Source organism: Gopherus evgoodei, chromosome 3 (genome assembly GCF_007399415.2).
Source record: "Gopherus evgoodei ecotype Sinaloan lineage chromosome 3, rGopEvg1_v1.p, whole genome shotgun sequence".
NCBI lineage: Eukaryota > Metazoa > Chordata > Testudines > Testudinidae > Gopherus > Gopherus evgoodei.
This window is the reverse complement of record NC_044324.1, coordinates 122173472-122198131: the sequence shown is the minus strand read 5'-3', so window position 1 is coordinate 122198131 and position 24660 is coordinate 122173472. Positions and strand designations below refer to the sequence as shown.

Here is a 24660-nt window from a genome sequence, read left to right as displayed (position 1 = left end):
CACTGAGGATGGAGTGTAGGTTAAGGATAATCAAAGCATGGTCCAATATCTAAACAAATACTTTGCCTCAGTCTTTAATGAGGTGCTTAGGGATAATGGTAGGATGACAAATGGGAATGAGGATATGGAGGTAGATATTAAAACATCCGAGGTAGAAGCCAAACTCGAACAGCTTAATGGGATGAAATCAGGGGGCTCAGATAATCTTCATCCAAGAATATTAAAGGAACTGGCACATGAAACTGCAAGCTCATTAGCAAGAATTTTTAATGAATCAGTAAACTCAAGGGTTGTACCGTAAGACTGGAGAATTGCTAACATTTTTTCCCTTTTTTAAAAAAGGGAAAAAAGTGATCTGAGTAACTATAGGCCTATTAGTTTGACATCTGTAGTATGCAAGGTCTTGGAAAAAATTTTGAAGGAGAAAGTAGTTAAGGACATTGAGGTCAATGGTAATTGGGATAAAATACAACATGGTTTTACAAAAGGTAGATCATTCCAAACAAACTTGATCTCCTTCTTTGAGAAGGTAACAGATTTTTTTAGACAAAGGAAATGCAGTGGATCTAATTTACCTCAATTTCAGTAAGGCATTTGATATGGGTCCACATGGGGAATTCGCAGCTAAATTGGAAAAGATGGGGATCAATATGAAAATTGAAAGGTGGATAAGGAATTGGTTAAAGGGGACTCTACAACAGGTCATACTGAAAGGTGAACTGCCAGGCTGGAAGGAGGTTACTAGTGGAGTTCCTCAGGGATCGGTTTTGGGACCATTCTTATTTAATCTTTTGATTACTGACCTTGGCACAAAAAAGTGGAAATGTGCTAAAAAAGTTTGCAGATGACACAAAGCTGGGAGGTATTGCTAACACAGAAGGACCGGGATATCATACAGGAAAATCTGGATGACCTTGTAAACTGGAGTAATAGTAATAAGATGAAATTTAATAGTGAAAAGTGCAAGGTCATGCATTTAGGGATTAATAACAAGAAGTTTAGTTATAAAATGGGGACACGTCAGTTGAAAGTAACAGAGGAGGAGAAGGACCTCAGAGTATTGGTTGATCACAGGAATGACTGGGTATGAGCCGCCAATGTGATATGGCTGTTAAAAAAGCTATTGTGGTTTTAGGATGCATTAGGTAAGGTATTTCCAGTAAAGCTAAGGAGGTGTTAGTACCGTTATATAAGGCACTGGTGAGACCTCACCTGGAATACTGTGTGCAGTTCTGGTCTCCCATGTTTAAGATGGATGAATTCAAACTGGAACAGGTATAGAGGAGGACTACTAAGATGATCCGAGGAATGGAAAACCTGTCTTATGAAAGGAGACTCAAAGAGCTTGGCTTGTTTAGCCAAACCAAAAGAAGGCTGAGGGGAGATATGATTGCTCTTCATAAATATATCAGAGGGATTAATATCAGGGAGGGAGAGGAATTATTTAAGATTAGTACCAATGTGGACACAAGAACAAATGGATATCAACTGGACATTAGGAAGTTTAGACTTGAAATTAGATGAAGGTTTCTAACCATTAGAGGAGTGAAAAACTGTAATAGCCTTCCAAGGGGAGTAGTGGGGGCAAAAGACATATCTGGCTTCAAGAATAAGCTTGATAAGTTTATGGAGAGGATGGTATGATGGGATAGCCTAATTTTGGCAATTAATTGATCTTTGATTATTAGTAGGTAAATATGCCCAATGGTCTGTGATGGGATGTTAGATGGGGTGGGATCTGAGTTACTACAGAGAATTCTTTCCTGGTGCTGGCTGGTGAAATCTTGCCCACATGCTCAAGGTTCAACCGATCGCCATATTTGGGGTCAAGAAGGAATTTTCCTCTAGGGCAGATTGGCAGAGGCCCTGGAGGTTTTTTGCCATCCTCTGCAGCGTGGGGCACGGGTCACTTGCTGGAGGATTCTCTGCACCTTGAGGTCTTTAAACCACAATTTGAGGATTTCAAATAACTCAGACATAGGTTAGAGGATTGTTACAGGAGTGGGTGGGTGAGATTCTGTGGCCTGCATTGTGCAGGAGGTCAGACTAGATTACCATAATGGTCCTTTCTGACCTTAAGGTCTACATTAGCCTCAGAAGAAGAGCTGAAAGAATTCTAGCTAAACACAAAAAGTCTGCACATTTTCAACGGACAACTATTTTCTTTTCATGTTTAGCTCTCACTACTAGCATATATCCACTAAATAAAACAGTTTCTGTTTACCTGAAAATCTATGCCTGAGACTATGCCTTTCAGCAAATCAACAGAGTACAAGTTATTTTTTCTTCCTTCTGTTTTTTTTATTTGTGACCAGAAAAATCTTCCAAACACAGATGTATTTATAAAGTAGGTACGGCTGTGAGATGTTTCAATTTTGTATGTTAATGTTTAACGTGACTAAAAATGTAATATTTTTAGATTGGATAAAATCAGGATAGTTGAAATATGTTAGTGCTTAACACCTTTAAGAACATCCTGACCCTTTCCTTCCCTGAAAACACAGATAAAAGGTTACCTACATATTTGCGTTTAGGTTGTCAAATCTATCTTTATGGATATACTTTTGACTATTTAAAAACACAGCAGCCAGGAAACAAAACTAATGCACCACTGACACAGTAGAGCACTGATCCAAATAAACTTACTATATTAATTTTTCCTTATTTTACATTAATGAATTTTAAAACCTAATTTTCATAATTGTGTATTGGAATATATAAACAGTGACAGGCAGATCACTTGAGAAAAAATTTACAAACATGCTCCAAGGATTTCCTTTGCTAGTTGCATACCGTGTGCCTCTGATAAACTGTCAAAGTTATTTAAGAAAAATGTTTATCATGATCCCCCCACAAGACATATCAAAACACTAATTACGACAAGAGACAGTTACTGAAAAGAACAACTTCATTATGGAATTCTCAAGGAAGGATCACTGATATTTGTACTAGCTTTTTAAAAATATTGTATTCTATGCATATTATGGAAATCTTATGTAAAGTACCAAATAGATAAGACTGTCATTCTTTAACTGTGTTTTTATTAAAAAAAAAAAAAAAAAAAAGACACACACACACACACACCACAAAACTCCTTTAATTTCCCTACAGTACATCACAATTTAATTACTTGCCGAACCAATCAAAACTTCTATTCAGCTACTGCCTTGCTTTGTTGAAGGACAGAGTGATAATATTTTAATCAATGGAGAACACTGTTCTATGGGACTGTTTTTCATTCAGAGTAAGTAGATGCATTTCTAAAATCCAAACTGCAGAGGGTCATTAAACTCATGTAATTACTTGTCACATCATACATTTAGGTCATTGTCAATTTACATGTGAAATGCCTTTGATCTTTCAAAAAGGAAACAATAATAAAGTTGCCTTTTAGATATTCACATATGTACTGTAATCTGAATGATGTCAATAAAATACTGGTTCAAGTTTACAGTTGAAAATATACTAACAAATTATTTTGTATTGGTTGAATTTTTTAATCCTACACTGCCAAACTAACCAAGCAAAATTTTTCATTTGCCATAATTTCTGTCCATTTTCAGCACAGTATTTGCATATGTAAAATGAAAAAGGGACTAAGTACTTAAAGTTAAGGAGCTAAGCATTAGTTACTGGATAGGAGTAATGGGATTATTCCCAAATTCATTACAATAAAAACTTTACACCCCACCTGACACAGTAAAAAGGTTTTTATATAGTGACACAGCAAAAACATGATTTAACATGCAAATTAACCTTCAAAAACAGTTAGTCTAAGCAGCTGCTTTTAATGTAGCAGTCTGGCTTCCCCAGCACTAACTAGTAAAACTGTACTTAGTGTCTTTGCGCACAATGTACAAATATTTTAAACATATTTACTACATACATAAAGACTTTAAAATGCCTGTGCGCATACACGCATATTATATATACATACACCTGTACATATACATATGTAGAAAGTATTGTATATTTAAATTCCAAATAATCATTTGGGATACTTATGAGTAATACAAGTGGCAAAGTATCATGCAGGAATCCTTTGCTGCAACAGGAAAAGAGACTGAAGCCTCAAAAGTCTCCATCAATCTTTTATTTAGAATATGAGGCAGCTATAGTCCTCATAAAAGGGTAAATTCATCTCAATGAAAACCAATTCATTCGATAGCCAGGACAAAATCTGGAATCTAAACTTAAGTATAACAAGGGTTCTTCAGAGTTAACTAAAGGGCAGAGATTTTGACAGGGTTTTTGTTCATTTGTTTGTTTTTTAAATAAAGACAGTGGTTGAAGATATTGGCTCAGTTCAACCTATAGTTACATTAGTTTACTTCTAAGCCTCCTTGCCAGTTAATGTGTTGCTATAAAGTTCTATTAAATTATCCAACTAAACAATTCTATTCTTGAGACATCAAGAATTCTGCATGGTCTGAAATACCATGTTTGCAGCAGAAGAATTTTTATAAAATAAATGGGTAAGTTTTCCTTTTATGGAGTAGAAGGGAACATCTGCCTTAGAAACAAAATTTTTGAGACTTGAGATGTGTGCATAGCCTCTAGGCTAGGTTTTGGAACCAGTGCAATAGACAACTATCTTGACTGACATTCTGATGAAGCAGCTATATATGATCAATGTTGAGAGAAAACTGAGGAAGTGGAGATTGAACACAAAAGGGACTATAAAAGGTGACTTGTTGTTTTCTACACTTTGTCTAAAAAGGAAACTAAGATGGGAAAATTCACCACATTCAATTTGACTCAGCTTAAACTCCCAAAAGTTGGACTACATTTGGAAATTGTGGATTCATGTTTATACACATACTTATTATGTTTCAGTGAATTTACTGTGGACTCTTTACAGTATTTTATAGGAAACCTGATTCAAGAGCATTAAGGGAATTTTTATTTCTTGGCACTAGTTGAGATCCTTGGGATATCAAGCACCTTAAATGATAGAAGTGTAATATGTTAAGAAAACTAAATGCCAACAAATAAACTTCTTATATTCTCAGATTTGCTACGAAAGGTATTAATCTACAGACTCTTCAGTGAGAAGCTCAAAATCTTTGACAATCTGAAAATGAATTTAGGTGATTAACTTTACGGACAGAATTTTCAAACTTGGATGCCAAATCTGTTATTTACTTTCAAGACCTTTGCAATCTTAGCAGGAGATAATACCAAACACCACCACGAAAACCTTCCTTACCTAAAATACGAGACTTCAGTATGACTGACGTTTTACCTGTATACAAGTCACTACATTAAATCCATGGTGATGTAAGACCTCCAATTGCTGAACTGACCTTTATGTTTTTGTTATTGAGTATACTGTTTATAAAAAAGATTCAAACACCAGACAAACTGTACATTCCGTCATCCAAACAGGAAAGAACTTCAAAATTAGTATTTAGTAAGCAAGTGTTTAATAAGCAAGAGAATCAAATTGTCTCATCTCCTGTGAATATAGCACTGGTGTGGACAGCATGAAACTTGCGCTGTTCAGGGAGGGGATGTGTGAAATGGGCAACATAAGTTAGATCCTAGAATACTCAAGGAGTTAATAGAGGAGGTATCTAAGCCTCTAGCTATTATCTTTGGAAAGTCATGGGAGACGGGAGAGATTCCAGATGACTGGAAAAGGGCAAATATAGTGCCCATCTATAAAAAGGGAAATAAAAACAACCCAGGAAACTACAGACCAGTTAGTTTAACTTCTATGCCAGGGAAGATAATGGAGCAAGTAATTTAAAAAAATCATCTGCAAACACTTGGAAGGTGGTAAGGTGATAGGGAATAGCCAGCACAGATTTGTAAAGAACAAATCGTGTCAAACCAATCTGATAGCTTTCTTTGACAGGATAACGAGTCTTGTGGATAAGGGAGAAGCAGTGGATGTGGTATACCTAGACTGTAGTAAGGCATTTGATACGGTCTCACATGATATCCTTATCGATAAACTAGGCAAATACAATTTAGATGAGGCTACTATAAAGATGGGTGCATAACTGGCTGGATAACTGTACTCAGAGAGTAGTTAATGGCTCCCAATCCTGCTGGAAAGGTATAACAAGTGGGGCTCCGCAGGGGTCTGTTTTGGGACCGGCTCTGTTCAATATCTTCATCAATGACTTAGATGTTGGCATAGAAAGTATGCTTATTAAGTTTGCAGACGATACCAAACTGGGAGGGATTGCAACTGCTTTGGAGGACAGGGTCAAAATTCAAAATGATCTGGACAAATTGGAGAAATGGTCTGAGGTAAACTGGATGAAGTTCAATAAAGACAAATTCAAAGTGCTCCACTTAGGAAGGAACAATCAGTTTCACACATACAGAATGGGAAGAGACTGTCTAGGAAAGAGTATGGCAGAAAGACATCTATGGGTCAGAGTGGGCCATAAGCTAAATATGAGTCAACAGTGTGATACTGTTGCAAAAAAAGCAAACGTGATTCTGGGATGCATTAACAGGTGTGTTATAAACAAGACACGAGAAGTCATTCTTCCGCTCTACTCTGCGCTGTTTAGGCCTCAACTGGAGTATTGTGTCCAGTTCTGGGCACCGCATTTCAAGAAAGATGTGGAGAAATTGGAGAGGGTCCAGCGAAGAGCAACAAGAATGATTAAAGGTCTTGAGAACATGACCTATGAAGGAAGGCTGAAAGAACTGGGATTATTTAGTTTGGAAAAGAGAAGACTGAGAGGGGACATGATAGCAGTTTTCAGGTATCTAAAAGGGTGTCATCAGGAGGAGGGAGAAAACTTGTTCACCTTAGCCTCTAATCATAGAACAAGAAGCAATGGGCTTAAATTGCAGCAAGGGAGATTTAGGTTGGACATTAGGAAAAAGTTCCTAACTATCAGGTAGTTAAACACTGTAATAAATTGCCTAGGGAGGTTGTGGAATCTATATCTCTGGAGATATAGAAGAGTAGGTTAGATAAATGCCTATTAGGGATGGTCTAGACAGTATTTGGTCCTGCCATGAGGGCAGGGGGACTGGACTCGATGACCTCTTGAGGTCCCTTCCAGTCCTAGAGTCTATGAGTCTATGAATCAACTTAAGCGGTAGTATAGACCTGCACATAGCCTTTAAGTTTTCCATCTTCTCTCTAACACCAGTACTAGCATACTCATCTGACAAATGGACAAACTACTACAGAGGATGAGTAGATTGCTCAAGACTGCACAGTCAATTAGTGGAAGAGATGGGATTCAAACTCAGGAATCCTGATTTTCAGTTTTCTAGCAACACTGCTTCCTCTCAAATATGGGAAAGGGGCAGGAAGGAAAGAACAGATTAAGCCCTTCACCATTGCAGGCGGACTGACATTCACAATGCACACTACTAGAAATGGCTGTAAAAGTTCCAATGCCAAGTTAATTTTCTTCGGGATTCTCCTGTATTTTGAACCAAGAGGCTAGCCAAAAATTCAGGGTCTTGCTGGTTGTTCCAGTTAAGAGGAGAAAGTAATGATGAAATAGGTACCTTTAATGCAATCTTATTTACAAATAATATACAAAGTCCTGCTCCCCCTAAATCTAGAAGGAATCAAAACAATAGGATATCGTTTCTTTGCTTACAACCTCAAACTTTTTTTAGGTTGCACCAGATGCAAAAACACCCTCTCTATGTTTCTCACATACTACCAGTCCAGCTGGATTCCAACTTCCTTCTCTGTCTGTTTCTGTGTACTTCCTGTCTGAAAGAAAATCAACAACGAGCCCTTGAAGCGTGTCTATTATTTCGGTGGAATTTACTGGCTGATACAGACCAGGCCCATTTTGTTCTAATGGGGAACTCACTACTCTGAATTTTCCACCCCCAACTTCCACTGCAATATTCTCAGTTGCAGGGGTCAGCCATGCTGAAATCATGTCCAACCTTGAATAGTCCTTAGAGATAACTTTGGGCTTGGTCCTGGGGCCCAACTGTATCCTACATAGAACTTCATTTATTGTGTCAGTACTGCATAGGGTCCCTCCAAAAGGTTTATATAGCTTTGGACTCCTCCCTTTCTTGCTTCCAGGATTTTTAAACCAGACCAGGTCCCCTCTTTAAAAAGTTTTCCCATATGACCTTTTCATCTTACCAGAAGCTATAATTAAATTCTCTTTAGCAAAGGTGAATTGTTTTGAATTGTAGGGTTTCTACATAGTCCAAATTCCTTTATTCCTCTTCAGGATCGCCATACAAGAGGCTGCTGCTGTCCTTAGTGCAAGCCCAGACATGAGGAATGCTGAGTATATGTGGTACTCTCACTGACTGCTGTTCTATGAACCAGTGGTTCTCAACAAGGAGTATGTGTACCCCTGAGGGTACACGGAGGTCTTCTGGGAGTACATCAACTCATGTAAAACTAGGCAAATATTTAGAACAGACTACAGAAAAAGAACTAGCCAAGGCAGTATGTACTAAAATTTCATACAATGACTTGTTTATACTGCTATATATACACACACTATACACTGACATGTAAGTACAGTATTTATATTCCAATTGATTTGTTTTACAATTGGATGGTAAAAATTAGAAAGTAAGCAATTTTTCAGTAATAGTGTGCTGTGCAACTTCTGTATTTTAGGTCTGATTTGGTAAGCAAGTAGTTTTTAAGTGAGATGAAACCTGGGGCTACACAAGACAAGTTAGACTTCTGAAAGGGGTACAGTAGTCTCGAAAGGTTGAGACCTACTGCTATAAACCGTCAAAAGGAATGAGATATTCTGTTACCAGTCCACCTGGTGCTGTTCTATAAAAAGGCAGTGAGCTGAACCCCACCATCCCATTAGACTATGGACGAGCCAGGGTACTGCATGTTTTGTGAATCCCTGCTGAAACACTTTGGATTCTAAGTTTCACAGAGATCAAAAGGAGAAACTCAGTTGGGACCCCAACTGGATGACAAATTCATTCACTAGGATGCCTGCCACTGTCACAGAGCCTTGATTTCTTACTGGGTAAACTTCAGCTCATTTTGTGAAGTAGTAAATAGCTACCACAAAATATTGATTACCAGCCTGTCTCATGCAAAGGCCCAAGCATATAAACAGCAATGTACTCCACTGGGGCCCCCACAAAATATTGTTTCAGAAAGGCTCTCCCAGTTTTAGGAGAACCCTTCTTTGAAATGTGAGCATCAATTTTCCTGCACCAGTTTTTTACATCCTGCCTGCATTTTACCCAATAGAAAACCTCTCAGCTTGGCTAAGATTTTTGCAACCCCAAAGTGTTCAACAGATTTCAAATAGCTACCTCAGAACTTCCTCATCACCTGCTGCTTCCCCCCCTCCCCAATCTCCTATACAATATTTCATCTTTCAACTTCAGGTTTTCCCACTGTGACCAGAAAGCATGTATTTTGGTATTGTGAAGGGATACTGCATTCCAGAAAGGCTGCGTTTGCCAAAGGATTTTCCCACCACATACTATTCTTATATCAAGATACTCTGTTTGGAAAGCTTTAAGGTGCTCTAGAGTCTACTTCTACGACACCAGGAACATTTTCACTTCTGCAAACTGTGGGAAGAAGGCAAACACTTTTTCTTTAGCAAAGAATTCCTTGCTCTCCTGGCACTGTTTGCAATTAGATCTCCAACAAAGCATCAGCACTATCATGTCTGTGCACAGATGTGTGTGCAACTGTGAAATCATAGTATTGCAAGTTTTCCATCATAGTACTGCAAGTTTTCCCACCACCTGGGAAGTTGCCTTTCAGGATACCCTGAATATAAAGAGACATTGCAGGGACCTTACACTTTCTTGCATACAAATAGCGATGAAAATATTTTAAAGATTTAACCACTGCCAGGAGTTTCTTTCAGGTACTACAAGAATTTCTCTCAGGAAAAGTTAGACATTTGATGTAATAAGCCATCTTCTCCAGTCTTTTGTGTTCTTGTGTCAGTACTGACCCCAAATGAAAACATTAGCATCTTAGTCCAATATCAACAGCATTTTGAAACATGGATAGGCAAAGAAAGGAGCATGCCTTTGAAAATGCCTCTTCGCCTCTTCACACTCTGCTGACCACTGAAATAGTTTCCCTTTCTTAACCAACTTATGCAGTAGTTCTACAGCACTGGAAAACACACCAATAAATCTTCTGCAACAGGAGCAGAGTTCTACAAAACTCTACATATCTATAAATGTCCAAGGAGTCAGCCAATCTGTACAACTTCAATTTTAATTTTTATCAGTCGAAATTCCTTCCACACTAATTGTGTGCTCAAGATAAATTACTCCAGTTTGAAACAATTCACATTTGGGGGTTCAATTTCAGACTGGAGACATTCCGTTTACCACAGACCATTTGTCAATCAACACATGTTCCAGGGTTTTAGTATGCAGCAAGATATAATATACATATATAACATACATATAACAAACAACCTGAAAGAGGCATGCCATGTAATACTTTCTCCAGTCGTCTGTCAAAAGTGGCGGTGCATTGCACAAACAAAACAATCACTTCAAGTTGTCACAGGCCTTGTCCTGCTGTGAGAGCAGTTTTAAGATCCAACGTGGATCAGTCTTTTAAAGTGACTCCACACAGAATCTGGTGCTACCATCAAAAAAGCCTTTTTCTTTACTTTTCCCTGATGGAAAGACTTCCCGCCCCTCCCGCCCCAGTATAAAGCACAGATTAAAATAAAATAAAATAAAAAAAAAATCACTACACACATCGGGATCGGTAACCTTTGGCACGCGGCCTGCCAGGGTAAGCACCATGCCCCTCTCCCCACAGCAGCAGCAGGAGTTTGGCTGTGCGAGCGGTCTCAGGGCTCAGGCACGGCAGGGGTGAGGGCTTTAGGCGGTGCTTACTAGAAGCAGCAACAGCCCTCTGGGCGCTGCCTCCATCCCATCCCCAAAACCTGCGGTGCCTCTGGGTCACCCATCCCCCACCAGCATCCGCGCCCCCTCCACCCCAAAATTTAGTCAGGGGTAAATAGTACAAGTCATGGACAGGTCACAGGACGTGAATTTTTAAGATGGTTTGCTGTTCATCAATCTGTTCTTTAAAACATATTACATACACATACTCCATATACTTTTTAATATATACATGTGCAGGTGATATGATCCAATTCTTACCTTTCTCTGTTAAATTTGAGTGAATGAAGTATTGCAGGTCTCTTCTGACGCAAATTCCATAGGTGTAATGTGTCATCAGCCAAGGCACTCACAAGAGCTCCCTTGAGAAAAAAGACCATTCAGATGTCCATCTACATTTAAAGTTTATACTGTCTTTCACTTGTGTAATATTTACTTTCCACAGACTTGTTTACCAATATCAATGTGAAGAAATTTTATAGCAAGACCATGATTCAAACTGAAAAGTGCTATAGCAAATTTATACTACTACTTAAAGGAACAGCTTCAATTTTAAAAATTTACTTTTGGGGTAAATGTAATAAGAACATTAATAAAACAGAAATGAGTACCAGTTTTATTTATTGAGAAGATACATATTTTAAGCTACTGGATCACATTAAATACAATATGTAATGTGTATTTCACCACAGAAAAAATGCCTAATTCTGAAACAAGTCACATATTGCTTTGTGAAGCTTTTGGGGATATTCCTGATGGAATATTCAGAAAAATATTTACCACTTCTTTTTAGAAAACTAGTTTTTTGATATCCCTTATAATGGTTAGTGATTTTACATCAATATATTAAGAAAACAGTAGTTTATTCCATAAAATCCCAGAACTACTGTATCACGTTTTATGAATATTCTTGAAACTAACAAAATTTATAAATTAAAGTGTTTTTTTTAAACTAACAGTTCAGTCTGAAAATGCTCACACTTACTAACTCTTACAAATTACACCTCAGAGTACATTATTTGAGAGAGACTACAGGAAGACAAATTTTTATTTTTCCACCTTGTTCACTTCTCACGTGACAGCATTTTTGTTAGTTTCCTTTGTTTGAACTAAGCAACAGGAGAGAACAAATGTAATTAAAACTCAGAACTGTGAAGCCACAAAAATTGGCCAGGTGTTTCTGGAGCAGGTGTAGATAGGTCATTTAAAAGAGATTAATTTATCTGTCATTTTAATGGCGTCCTTTTAAATTCCACATGTGTAGCTACTCAATTCACAATGTTTTTAATAAAGGTCAGACTAAACAGCTTCGGCAATGTTTAGAAAGAGAGATGGTCAGTGAGGTAATCTCTTTTACTGGACCAACATCTGTTGGTAAGAGAGACAAGCTTTCGAGTTTATCCATTCTGCAATGTTTGACCATAGTTTTTCTAAGAAAAACTAACACTATTATCTTTACTATGATAAAGTACCCCAAAGAGAAAATTACTTTAGTAATATCTTTTTCTTGGAAGAGAGCAAGAAAAAAGTTAACATTCATTGTCCTTATATTATTACTACTCGTTAAATATATGAAACAGTAATATTTTTTTGTATTGAATGCTTTAAAACACAGCCCTAAATATATGATATAAATTCTTTTTAATTACAGTAAAAATTAAACTCTTTACTAACCTCATTAATCAGGAACTGGAGCTGGATTACTGCAGTTTCAGCATCATGTTGGCAGTAGCATTCAACTCCTGGCCGACCAAAACTGACAATGCTATTAAGGAATAACTGTTCTATGCAACAAAAAATTAGTAAAATGAATATAAAACACGATGTTTGTGAACAGGTCCTAAATAGCTTTGAAATTTGGTGCCTGTATTATTACCAATTTAGTTAATTATAAAACATGCTTCTGTAATAACCAGAAAGGTTATAAATCACAAAGCTATTTCAAAATGCAGATCAGACACTTTATTCCTGTTGTTCTTTTTAGAATATAAGTTCACACCCATCTTAATGATGTTCAAAAACTCTTACTTGAAACTTTTCACAAATTTGGCTGGAGGAGGTCTCAAAGTAGCAAGGGAATGGCAGATGCATTGTAATTCCAAAGGACAATGAAGTCACTGTGACCCTCCCTATGCTCAGAGGAGGATTGAAAGGCTTCTGTATTGGTGGGATTGAGGTAAACCCAGGACTAAACCACAGAAGATGAAACCTAGACTTACTTCTCAATGAGTCTTTTATTCTTTCCTTAAAAAATAAGAATTCCTCCTCTTTGGTGCCTTGCAGAACTGTAGGAAAAACATTACTTGCTAGTTAATGTGAGATAGTGGAAAGGGAGTTAATTTCGATCTTTAGCCCTTTCCATTATCTCACATTGAGTTACAGAGCAGTGAGGAAACAGAAAAAGCTGTTGGAGCACCTCAAGATTGGCAGGCTAATCAAACCAGTCAGTGAAGAAATGCAGGGCCATGTTTAAATTAGTATTTAAAACACAGAGCTCTCTCTGAAGGAAATTCTAGCCTTCTTATGCTCTCCAGTAACAGTCTGACTCTACTACTCCAGTTTAGGGTTATAGAAACAATCAAAGGGGCCCTTCGGTGGACGGAACTTAGGCCAAAATATTATAAACACTATCATATGCAAAATATCAGTGGAACACCATCTTGAATACTGTGTTAGGGTCCTGTCACTTCATCTCAGAGAGATACAGCAAAAAGAAAAGAGCCAAAGCTGGGGAAATATAAAGACTAGACGAATGGAAAGAATTCCATGCAAGGACAGATGAAAATATTGGGTCTGTTTAGGTTAGAGAGGAGGTGAATAAGAGGGAATGTTGTAGAGATATATAAAAGAAAGAATGGTATGGAGAAGGAAAACAGGACAATTCTATTTAATACAAAAACAAGAGGACATTAAATTAAATTGAAAGGGAACTAAATTACGACTGAAAAAAGAATTTTAACAATATATAATTAACCTGTGGAACCTCTCACCACAGAAAATTGAGGAAAAGATGCAAGAAAAGATCACTTACATGGACAGCATCAATTACATGGAAGGTTTAGACAAGTTAAGAAGTCTGGCATAAGACAACTACTAACCGCTTGAGGGCAGAAAGAAGTTTTCCCCGTGGACAAAATTATTTGATATTTGTCCACTAATGGTTTTGTGCACCACTTTCTAAAGCATCTGATACTGACTCCTGTCAGAGACAGGAGTCTACAGTACACAGACAGCTGATCTGGGCCAGTACAGCAATTCCTATCTGTTTTAAACCTTTAGGAGCTCCAAATAACACTGTTTGAATGTTCAGTCAAAATTACTTCCTAATTTGATTCAGCTATGGTGCAGAAAACTTGCATCACAATAGGATAGCCACAATTAGTTCCTTTCTTATTCTTGTCTAACTTAATTTGACATCTAAAAGGTTTCATAGAGCACCCATGACTCTAATACTGAAGTGTCACTCAGCACCTTAATTCAGTTTACCACCACAATCTCATGAAATGTCAACTTTTTGAAGGAACAGCCAAGAGAAAAACACTAGTTATTTCACAAAGAAACATATGGACTGTTAATTGATAAGAGATTGTAAAAAATGGGAGTTCTTAATCTCACTACAACATGTTATAAATGTTATTTATAAACAAGATTATTTTTGCTGTGAGAAGGGAAAAGACAATCTTATTCTTTCCAGTGTGAATGGTCTGATGACAATTAAACTGATAGGATAAAATTTTCTGCTGCCAAAAGACAAAAAAGGAGGATTTAGCATTCGTGAAAGTTGTCAGAGAAGCTTTTAACAGGTTCTGCAGGAACAATAGTATATCCACACATCCACTACTAAAAGAAGGTTGTATTAAAAAAAAAAAGTTTGTCACTTACATAGAACTATACATCTCAAAATCACTCTATAAACGCTGAATATTTATCACACGTACTATAGGAATAGCAGTAATTATGCCTATATTAACACTGCCAACTCATTACCTTATAAAAATTCTTCCAAATATTTTTTGAAAAGCTGCAGGACTGGCACCAGAAAGGCCCAATGACAATCCAGTCATATCTGGCCAGGTTATAAACAGTTAAAAAAAAATCACTGTTTATTTTGTGTTTTGCCCATTACAGCTTCTTCCTGGTTTGCTGTCAAAAGCATCAAAACTCCATCAGTACTGGTCATGCACAGCTCCAGTCTCGTGCTTCAGCAACTCAGAGCACTAAGCCTCTGGAGAAAACAAACGCAAATCATGATGCTTTTCCTCATCAAAAAACCCTGTTCCCAAGGAGGTGGTGCACAGAGCTGGTAACTAGAAAATTAAAGTCTAGATACACTTCTACTGATCAGTGTTGATTCTGTGTAGTTGTAATCTTTATTATTAATTGAGGTCTAATGCCCCCCTAAATAGTCACATGGCTGAGAACCTGCCTCAAATGTAGTACATTTTCAGTGTGTTAAATGTGCTCCACTAACACCTAGTTCATATAGGATAATAGTCTTCTGCTGCTAGCTAATGTAGTTACTACTTTAACCTCAGCAGTAGAGATCTGTATTAAAGTACTGAAGGTCCAACATACCTTGATGATATTTTTGATGTGAGGTGGATTGTGAAGATCATTACAGTTGAAAATAATAGAATTTGCTTTTTTTTTTTAATCTACATACTTACACACAAAAAACTACTTTAAAAAGATTAAGACTGCACAGTCAAGATATCAGAAGTTGGGAAAATACCAAAATTAAGATTGTCTGTACAACTTTAGTGTGTATGCACAATGGAGCAGAATTGATACAGTCATTACATGGTCAGATAGCATTTTATCCAGAGGACCATTGCCTTATTCAGTACATAAAACGGATGGTGGCGAGGCACTCTTACTTTCTGGAGATGTTATACCGTAGAAACAGAATTAAATGAGAAACTTCAAATAGAAATTGATTTAGCACATCCAAAAGCATATAGAAAAAACCTACACAACCATGTACATATAATTGCATTCAGAGCTATTTCTGAATATCTACTGTGAGAAAATGGAGTTGTATAAAGTATGATATACTGAAAAAAAGTCTGGTAAAAGTTACTAGCTGAGTTACTGGTTCATGTCCAAATGTCATTAGCGGTAACCTATTAAGCAGCACCATCACAGTAATGTAACAATTAAAATTATCAAGCTTTGTATGCTATGATTTCCTGAGTTCACACTAACAACAAACAAAAATATTTGCAACAAAGGGTTTTCGCAAATAGCACTAAACCACCAGAATGAATATAACAGACAAATGACAGATTCTTGATCTCCACACCATGTATTTCAATTGTTTTAGTTTAAAATTTGCAATAGTATGTTTCAAAAGTTTCTCTCACACCACCAATTTCAAGTTTAAATTAATGTAATACACAATTTCACTTATAAAAAAGAAGATTTTAAGGGTTTTCTTCCACCCCAGAAGAAAGAGAAACACACTTACAGAAAAATAATGAGGAAAAAAGCAATGAAGAATACAAATGCTCTGTGTGAAGTAGCCCAGAAAGCAAGCTTGCACTTGTGAGGTACTCTCTTCTCTTCATGTGTCATCATATAATGCCTGCATCTGTAACTTTCACGCTATGCATCAGAAGAAGTGAGGTTTTTTTACCCATGAAAGCTTATGCCCAAATAAATCTGTTAGTCTTTAAGGTGCCACCGGACTCCTCGTTGTTTTTGTGGATACAGACTAACACAGCTACCCCCTGATACTCGACACTACGCAAGGCACTAAATTTAGCTGCAGGGAGTGAAAATCCATCAATCTCAAGAAAAAACTCCCACAGATATCATCTCTCTCTCCAAGTGCAAACAGATGGACATCATACCAAATTGACTGAAGGTAAAAATCCATTGCAATCAACATACTACACTGACTATGGTGAGAGACTGTGTCACACACACTCAAAAAAACTGAGGAACCACCTGATCAGCATCCTGTATAGCAGACAGGAGAAGATCAAGAATGAGCTCTCAAAACTGGAGACTTTCATACAAAACCAACCTTCCACACAAACTTCCATGTGGCTGGACTTAACAAAAATGAGACAAGCCATTTACAACGCACACTTCACTTCTCTACAGAAGAAAAAGGACAGTAAACTATCTAAACTCCTACATGCCACAGAGGGCTACACCTGTGGTACCCACAACTCACTTAACAATATTGTTAATCTATCCAACCACACACTTAGCCCAGCAGAAGAGTCTGTCCTATCTCGGGGACTCTCTTTCCGCCCCATCATCCCCACAGACATGATACAGTTCTGCGGTGATCTGGAAGCTTACTTTTGTTGTCTCTGACTCAAGGAATATTTTCAAACACACCTCTGAATAGTGCACTGACCCAACAAGTACCCTCCCACCAACATACAAAAAGAAGAGCTCTGCATGGACTCCTGATGGTCAAAATGACAGACTAGACTTCTACATAGAGTGCTTCTGCAGACATGCACAGGCTGAAATTATGAACAAACAGCATCACTTGCCCCATAACCTCAGCCATACAGAACACAAAGCCATCCACAGCCTCAGAAACAACTCTGACATTATAATCAAAGGGGCTGACAAAGGAGGTGCTGTAGTCATAATGAACAGGTCGGATTATGAACAGGAGGTTGCCAGGCAACTCTCCAATACCACATTGTACCAAAAGAATACCAAAAGAAACTATACTATCTGCTTAAGAAACTCCTGGCTATAGCACGGGAACAAATCTACATGGATACATCCCAGAGCCCCGACCAGTGGTATTCTATCTGCTACTCAAGATCTATAAACCTGGAAACTCTGGATGCCCCATCATCTCAGGCATTGGCAGTCTTACAGCAGGATTATCTGGCTATTTGGACTCTCTCTTCAGACCCTACGCTACCAGCACTCCCAGCTATCTTCGAGACACCACTGACTTCCTAAGGGAACTACAATACATTGGTGATCTTCCTGAAAACACTATCCTGGCCACATGGATGTAGAAGCGCTTTACACCAATATTCCACATGAGGATGGACTACAAGTTGTCAGGAACAGTATCCCTGATGAGGCCACAGCACACCTGGTGGCTGAGCTTTGAGACTTTATCCTTACCCACAACATTTCAAATTTGGGGACAACTTATACTTTCAAGTCAGTGGCATTGCTATGGGTACCCGCATGGCCCCACAGTATGCCACCATTTTTATGGCTGACTTAGAACAACGCTTCCTCAGCTCTCATCCCCTAGTGCCCCTCCTCCACTTGCGCTACATTGATGACATCATCATATGGACCCACGGAAAAGGAGGCCCTTGAAGAATTCCACCTGGATTTCAATAATTTCTACCCCATCATCAACCTCTGCCTGGACCAGTCAACATAAAAGAGACCCACTTACTGGACACTACAGTGCAAATAAGTGATGGTCACATAAACACCACCCTATACCAGAAAGCTACTGACCACTATACTTACCTACATGCCCCCAGCTTCCATCCAGGACACATCACACGATCCATTGTCTACAGCCAAACCCTAAGATACAACTGAATTTGCTCCAATCCCTCAGACAGAGACAAACAAACACCTACAATATCTTTATCAAGCATTCTTAAAACTACAATACCCACCTGGGGAAGAGACGCAACAGATTAACAGAGTGAGACGGGTACCCAGAAATCACCTACTACAGGACAGGTCCAACAAGAAAAAAACAACAGAATACCACTGGCCATCACGTACAGACCCCAGCTAAAACCTCTCCAGCGCATCATCAATGATCTACAACCTATCCTGGAAAACGATAGGGAGACAGGCCAGTCCTCGCTTTCAGATAACCCCCCAACCTGAAGCAAATACCCACCAGAAACTACACACCACACCACAGAAAGACCAACCCAGGAACCAATCCCTGTAGCAAACCTCATTGCCCATTCTGTCCCCATAGCTCCCCTAGCGACACCATCAGAGGACCTAACCACATCAGCCACACCATCAAGGGCTCATTCACCTGCATGTCTACTAATGTTATATATGCCATCATGGGCCAGCAATGCCCCTCTGCCATGTATATTGGCCAAACCGGACAGTCCCTACATAAAAAAATAAATGGACACAAATTGAACATCAGGAATGGTAACATACAAAAGCCAGTAGGTGAACACTTCAACCTCCCTGGACATTCCATAACAGATTTAAAAGTAACTATTCTTGAACAAAAAAAACTTCGGAAACAGACTTCAAAGAGAAACAGCAGAACTAAAATTTATTTGCAAATTTAACACCTTTAATTTGGGCTTGACTAGGGACTGGGAGTGGCTGGCTCATTACAAAAGCAGCTTTGCCTCTCCTGGAATTGACAACTTCTCATCTATTACTGGGAATGGACTAAATCCACCCAGATCGAACTGGCCCTGTCAACACTGGTTCTCCACTTGTGAGGTACTCCCTTCTCTTCATGTGTCATTATTTAATACATGCATCTGTAACTTTCATTCTATGCATCTGAAGTGAGGTTTTTTAACCCATGAAAGCTTATGCCCAAATAAGTCTGTTAGTCTTTAAGGAGCCACTGGACTCCTTCTTGTTTTTGCACTAGAGTAGTAATTTTGCCACAGCACTTTGTAGCTTGTTCTCAAAAATAAGTCAACTATTGAAAAGCACAAAGCAGCTCAGAATGTCAATTAGGAAAAAAACGGAAAATATGCAATTAATTCTTTGTATATACAATGTAACCGAAAAGTTCATTGCTGGAAACTGGCAGAACCTTGAGCATTCTGCAGTTCTGCAACTAGTTCTTGTGTGTACTGAAAAATGTATATATTGTATGCATTCCACTTTACAACTATACATGTTTTGTGTACTGTCATAGAATATCAGGGTTGGAAGGGACCTCAGGAGGTCATCTAGTCCAATCTCCTGCTCAAGGCAGGACCAATCCCCAGACAGATTTTTGCCCCAGGTCCCTAAATGGCCCCCTCAAGGACTGAACTCACAACAGTGAGTTTAGCAGGCCAATGCTCAAACCATTGAGCTATCCATCCCCCCATGCCCTCTGCTAATCTGCTCGCAATGCCCCTACATATATAGCCCAAAATGCTGTTAGCCTTCTTGGCAACAAGGGCACACTGTTGACTCATATCCAGCTTCTCGCCCACTGTAACCCCCAGGTCCTTTTCTGCTGAACTCGTGCCTAGCCACTCAATCCTTAGTCTGTAACAGAGGATGGGACTCTTCCGTCCTAAGTGCAGGACTCTGCACTTGTCCTTGTTGAACCTCATCAGATTTCTTTTGGCCAAATCCTCTAATTTGGTTAGGGCCCTCTGTATCCTATCTACCACTCCTCCCAGTTTAGTGTCATCTGCAAACTTGCTGAGGGTGCAACCCATGCCATCCTCCAGATCATTAATGAAGATATTCAACAAAACCAGTCCCAGGACCGATCCTTGGGGCACTCTGCTTGATACCGGCTGCCAACTAGACATGGAGCCATTGATCACCACCCATGGAGCCCGATGAGCTAGCCAGCTTTCTATCCATCTTAGTGTCCATTCATCCAGACCATACTACTTTAACTTGCTGGCAAGAATGCTGTGGAAGACTGTAGCAAGAATACTGTGGGAGACCATATCAAATGCTTTGCTAAAGTCAAGTACTAACACATCCATTGATTTCCCCTCATCCACAGAGCCAGTTATCTCATCAGTTCCATTCAAAGTGAAGCCTGTGTATTAAAAGGTTGACAACAAATTGCATGTATGGCATTCACTTTGGCTGGCTGCTAAGATCAGGAATGTGGTGCAAACTGGCTAGTCATGTGCTTCCGACAACTTTCAAAATGGGTGGTCGGGGGGTAGAGGGGGAGTGAAACAAAAGTGAGATTTTCAGGCAGGAATGTACTAATGGTAAGGGAGTTCGTCTCTGCAAGTCTTTTTAAACACCATAATTACAGAAAGTACAGAAATTAAAGTATTCTAAATTACCATCTGCTTCAATACACACTAATATTGTATTGACTGCTAAACTTCAGTTCATTTGTTTTTCCTCTACTACACTGATGAACCAGTACACAATTGACTAAGTGATGCAAAATGCAACAAACAGATGTCAGACTTCAGCATCCTCCACAATGCCAGCTTTATTCCACACACTTTAGTAGTTGACTTTAACACTCCTCAAGGTGAACAAAAGTGCAACAGCTAGCTATGTTTCCTTCCCAATCTTTTTACCGGGTTTCATCTGAATTTACAATATATATATATAAACTAGTATCTTTACTATTTATTATTATTGTAAAATATCAAATTACTCAATTTTTGGAGTCGGTTCACACAACCAGGCATACAACGATAATACCCTAGCATCAAAAACTACACTCTATTGTGCCCCAAACAATTTATTTATACCAATATTTTGCATGGATGAACATAAGAAATAGGAAGATACTGTAAAAACACAATTCCCACAAACATTAACTGAAATTCCAAAGTAAATTTGCTTCAGCCATGCTCACACCCCTTCTGTCTTCTCAAACTAAAATTTTACTTGCATGAATGCTCAGAAAGAAAAGCAGGTTTTTAACTTGCAAACTCAAGTGCTCATAGGTAGTGCATTTTCAACTAATGGATACATATCTGCACTGGACTCAATATGCTTTATATGGAACAGGATACTATTCTACAAAGCAGGTTACAGGGTTTCCAACCCTTCCCACCTCCCACCAAGCTCAAACAAAGCATCAATTAAGTGACTCCACAAGGATTTAGTTTCAAGTGTTGTGACTTGTACTGCATAAAAAGACAATCACAAAGCCGCAGGGGCAGAGAAACGGGGCAATGTGAGGCAGCATGCGGGGTCATGTGCGCCCCAGATTTCTGCCTTCCATTTAGCACAGAGTTTTTCAAATTGTCACCTCCAGCCAGGAGCCAGCAGGTGGGAAGCTGCTGGGAACCACTCGGGACCCTGGCTCTCTGCACTCTGGGAGCCAGGGTGCTGACTGGCTGCCCAGCAGCCCTCCCTGCACCCAGCCATGCAGAGGCGGTCCAGCGCTCCCTAGGCAGGACAGATATCACAGTTCTGAGCTGTGCCCCTGATGTGTTCTTGCCTCTTCCACAAAGGATCCTGGTGCCGCCCCTTGGAGGCAAGCATCTCATGGTAGCCAGGCTCCATGGGCAAGGGCCAGCTCCAGGGGCTGGCACTGGGCTCCTTTGGGGGAGAGGCAAGAGCACGTTATGGGCACAGCTCCGAGCTGTGCCAAGTGCCCAGCCATGCAGAAGTGGCCTGGCTTGGGGAGCAGGGCAAGTAGGGCTGCCAGCCAACCAGCCAGCACCCCTGCTCCTATAGCACAGTCAGCAGCGGATCCACTGACATGCCCTGCAGTTTGAAAACCTCTGTGCTAAATGGAAGACAGAAATTGGTGGGGGGGGGCACTCTCTAGGGGCACAAATATGCTTGCTTGCCTCAGGCGCTAAAAAAATGAATTACACCTGTCATCTGAGGCATTATCAGAGCTGTATGGCCCTGGGGAAAAAAAGGGCCTACAATTCCCAAGCTTATATACTAGCTCTGAGAAATTCAATGCCTCCAGTGGCTTCTTCAAGCACTCATCCCAATTGGAAGTTTACTTCTAGAAACAATATCACAATTATCCAGTGCAGCATCCACTGATTTGCACCTCGCCTACTGATGAGAAGGAAAACGCCCTCAGCAGAATCTTGTGATCACTAGTGTTGCTAATAAACGGATGTTAATAATATCAGATGGCTATTTAGTGGCATACATTGTATTTCCTAACTTGATTGCTTGGACTATGCAATCTTAACACTCAATATAAATAAATTACATTTTCAATTTGTTTTTTTAAAGCAAACTGACAAAATTTAAATTTTATCAGGTGGAACCACATCAACACCCCTCCTACTGCTCATCATCTCAAATCTGATTACAACGTAATCCCACAAGTCAGTGCTTGTTTCTCAGGCTTAGAACTGGCACTCCACAATCTGTAGCTGCTCCGTGAATGCCACCAACAAACTTGAATTGTTTCTCACTATGTCCCATAACAATCTGTTCTCTAATGAATCATCATGTTCCCAGGGTCTATTCTAGCAGCTCTGCAAAGACTGCACAGTCATGCACTCTGTGCTTGCAATGTTTAAGACAATAGCGCAGGCTCCATGTTTCTGTCAGAAATGGTGGACAATGAGGAGGGCCATGTAGATTTGTGAAATTATGAAAAGAAGGGGATGCATGTGAAATTAGGGGATGGAGATCAATGCATTATGAGAAGTTGACTCCATGCTTCCAGTCACCCCTGCATGACTCATTTTGGCCCTATCATGGATTGCCAAAAATTCCCAAAAAAGAGTGCGCTGCACGGTGGCAATTTGTACAGTGGGATACCTGCCCATGGTGCAGCTGCGCTCTGCATTGATACAAGTGCTTCCGGTGAGTACACACTTCACTGACACAAAGAGCCAGGCATGCATGCACACAAGCAATGTACTACTGCGGCAGCTGTATATCAAAATTATTTGAATCAACATAGATCTGTAGTGTAGACATGGCCTCAGCCTCTAATCCTTTATGAGGGCCAGGCATAAGATATTTCGCTGGTGGTATTCAATTGACAGCAGAGAAATGCCAAGACTCAGGAACACTAGTTCACTTCCAGGTTCTATAGTTGAGCATGCTCTAGTGCAGGGCTTCTCAAACTGGAGGTCGGGACTTCTCAGGGGGTCATGAGGTCATTACATGGGCGGGGGGGGGTTCGTCGCTGTCAACCTCCACTCCAAACCCCACTTACCTCCAGCATTTATAATGGTGTTAAATATATTTAAAAAGGTTTTTAATTTAGTGAGGGAGGTTGCACTCAGAGGCTTGTGATGTGAAAAGGGTCTCCAGTTCGAGAGCCACTGCTTTAGTGGTTACAGACCCTACTGCTCATTTCCCATTGCTGACTCTGACCATGCCTTCACCACCAGCTCCTACTCCCTCTATCCCTTCTGCTCCTATAACTCCCTGCCTATTCCTGACCCTTCTTGTCATTCTGTTCTTCACCTATGGCTGACACCTCTGGATGTGCAAAAAACAGGGACATCCAGGATGATCCTGAGTCCATACAGATTTCCAGGAACAGCTAGTTTTTAAAAAAAATTAAAAAAAGTTTTACTTAGATATAGACACCTAGATGGAACATTTCACAACAAATGCTTAAGTTTGGCAAAGTTATATACACAAATGAAAACAGGATCTTATAAAAACATTAAGCAACCTTAACTACAGACATTACAATAAGTGCTGTCTACAATACACAAGAATGTGTGCACACAAATGCATACATATACAAGTCACAAATTTACAGCATTACCTACCCAAATAATAAGTATCTTCAGAGCACATGCTCAACTGAAGCTTATCATACTAGGCACTTTTCCCACATGCAGACTTACTGAAGAGTACATGAGTGGGGCTTCTCTCCTATGCCCCTTAGCAGATTCACAGCTCAGGAAATTCATAAACAGAACAGACTAACTTGTGAGAAAGCAACAAAACAAGAAAGCCATTGAAACAAAAACAAAATTAGCTTAGAAGACTTGTATGCATTTGGATATTTTTGGTGGCAGAGCGGTTAAAATAAGTTCTTGTGATGCAACATAACAGGTTAAGTGTTTCCCCCACTTTAATTACAGCTGAATAACTTTCACTCATTCATTGTCTGGCTATACCAAAAGAGAGACAGGAGACATTTGACATGGGTTTAATCAGGCTGCAATTTTATTATTAGATGTCTGGGACTATCTGGCAGATAAAAGTATACAGTGAAGGAAA

General features: G+C 39.3%; 1 protein-coding gene across 5 annotated transcripts in view; it reads right to left on the bottom strand.

Annotated features, from left to right (window-relative positions):
- Window positions 1-24660, bottom strand: part of STXBP5 (syntaxin binding protein 5) — a 196670-nt gene that overhangs the window by 145193 nt on the left and 26817 nt on the right. For all 5 annotated transcript variants that reach the window (XM_030556525.1, XM_030556527.1, XM_030556528.1 and 2 more), the window contains exons 3-4: window positions 12508-12589; window positions 11095-11195 (exon numbers count right to left, since the gene is read on the bottom strand). In XM_030556525.1, coding sequence (XP_030412385.1) covers window positions 11095-11195; window positions 12508-12589 — 183 coding nt within the window. The remainder of the gene's footprint in view (window positions 1-11094; window positions 11196-12507; window positions 12590-24660) is intronic.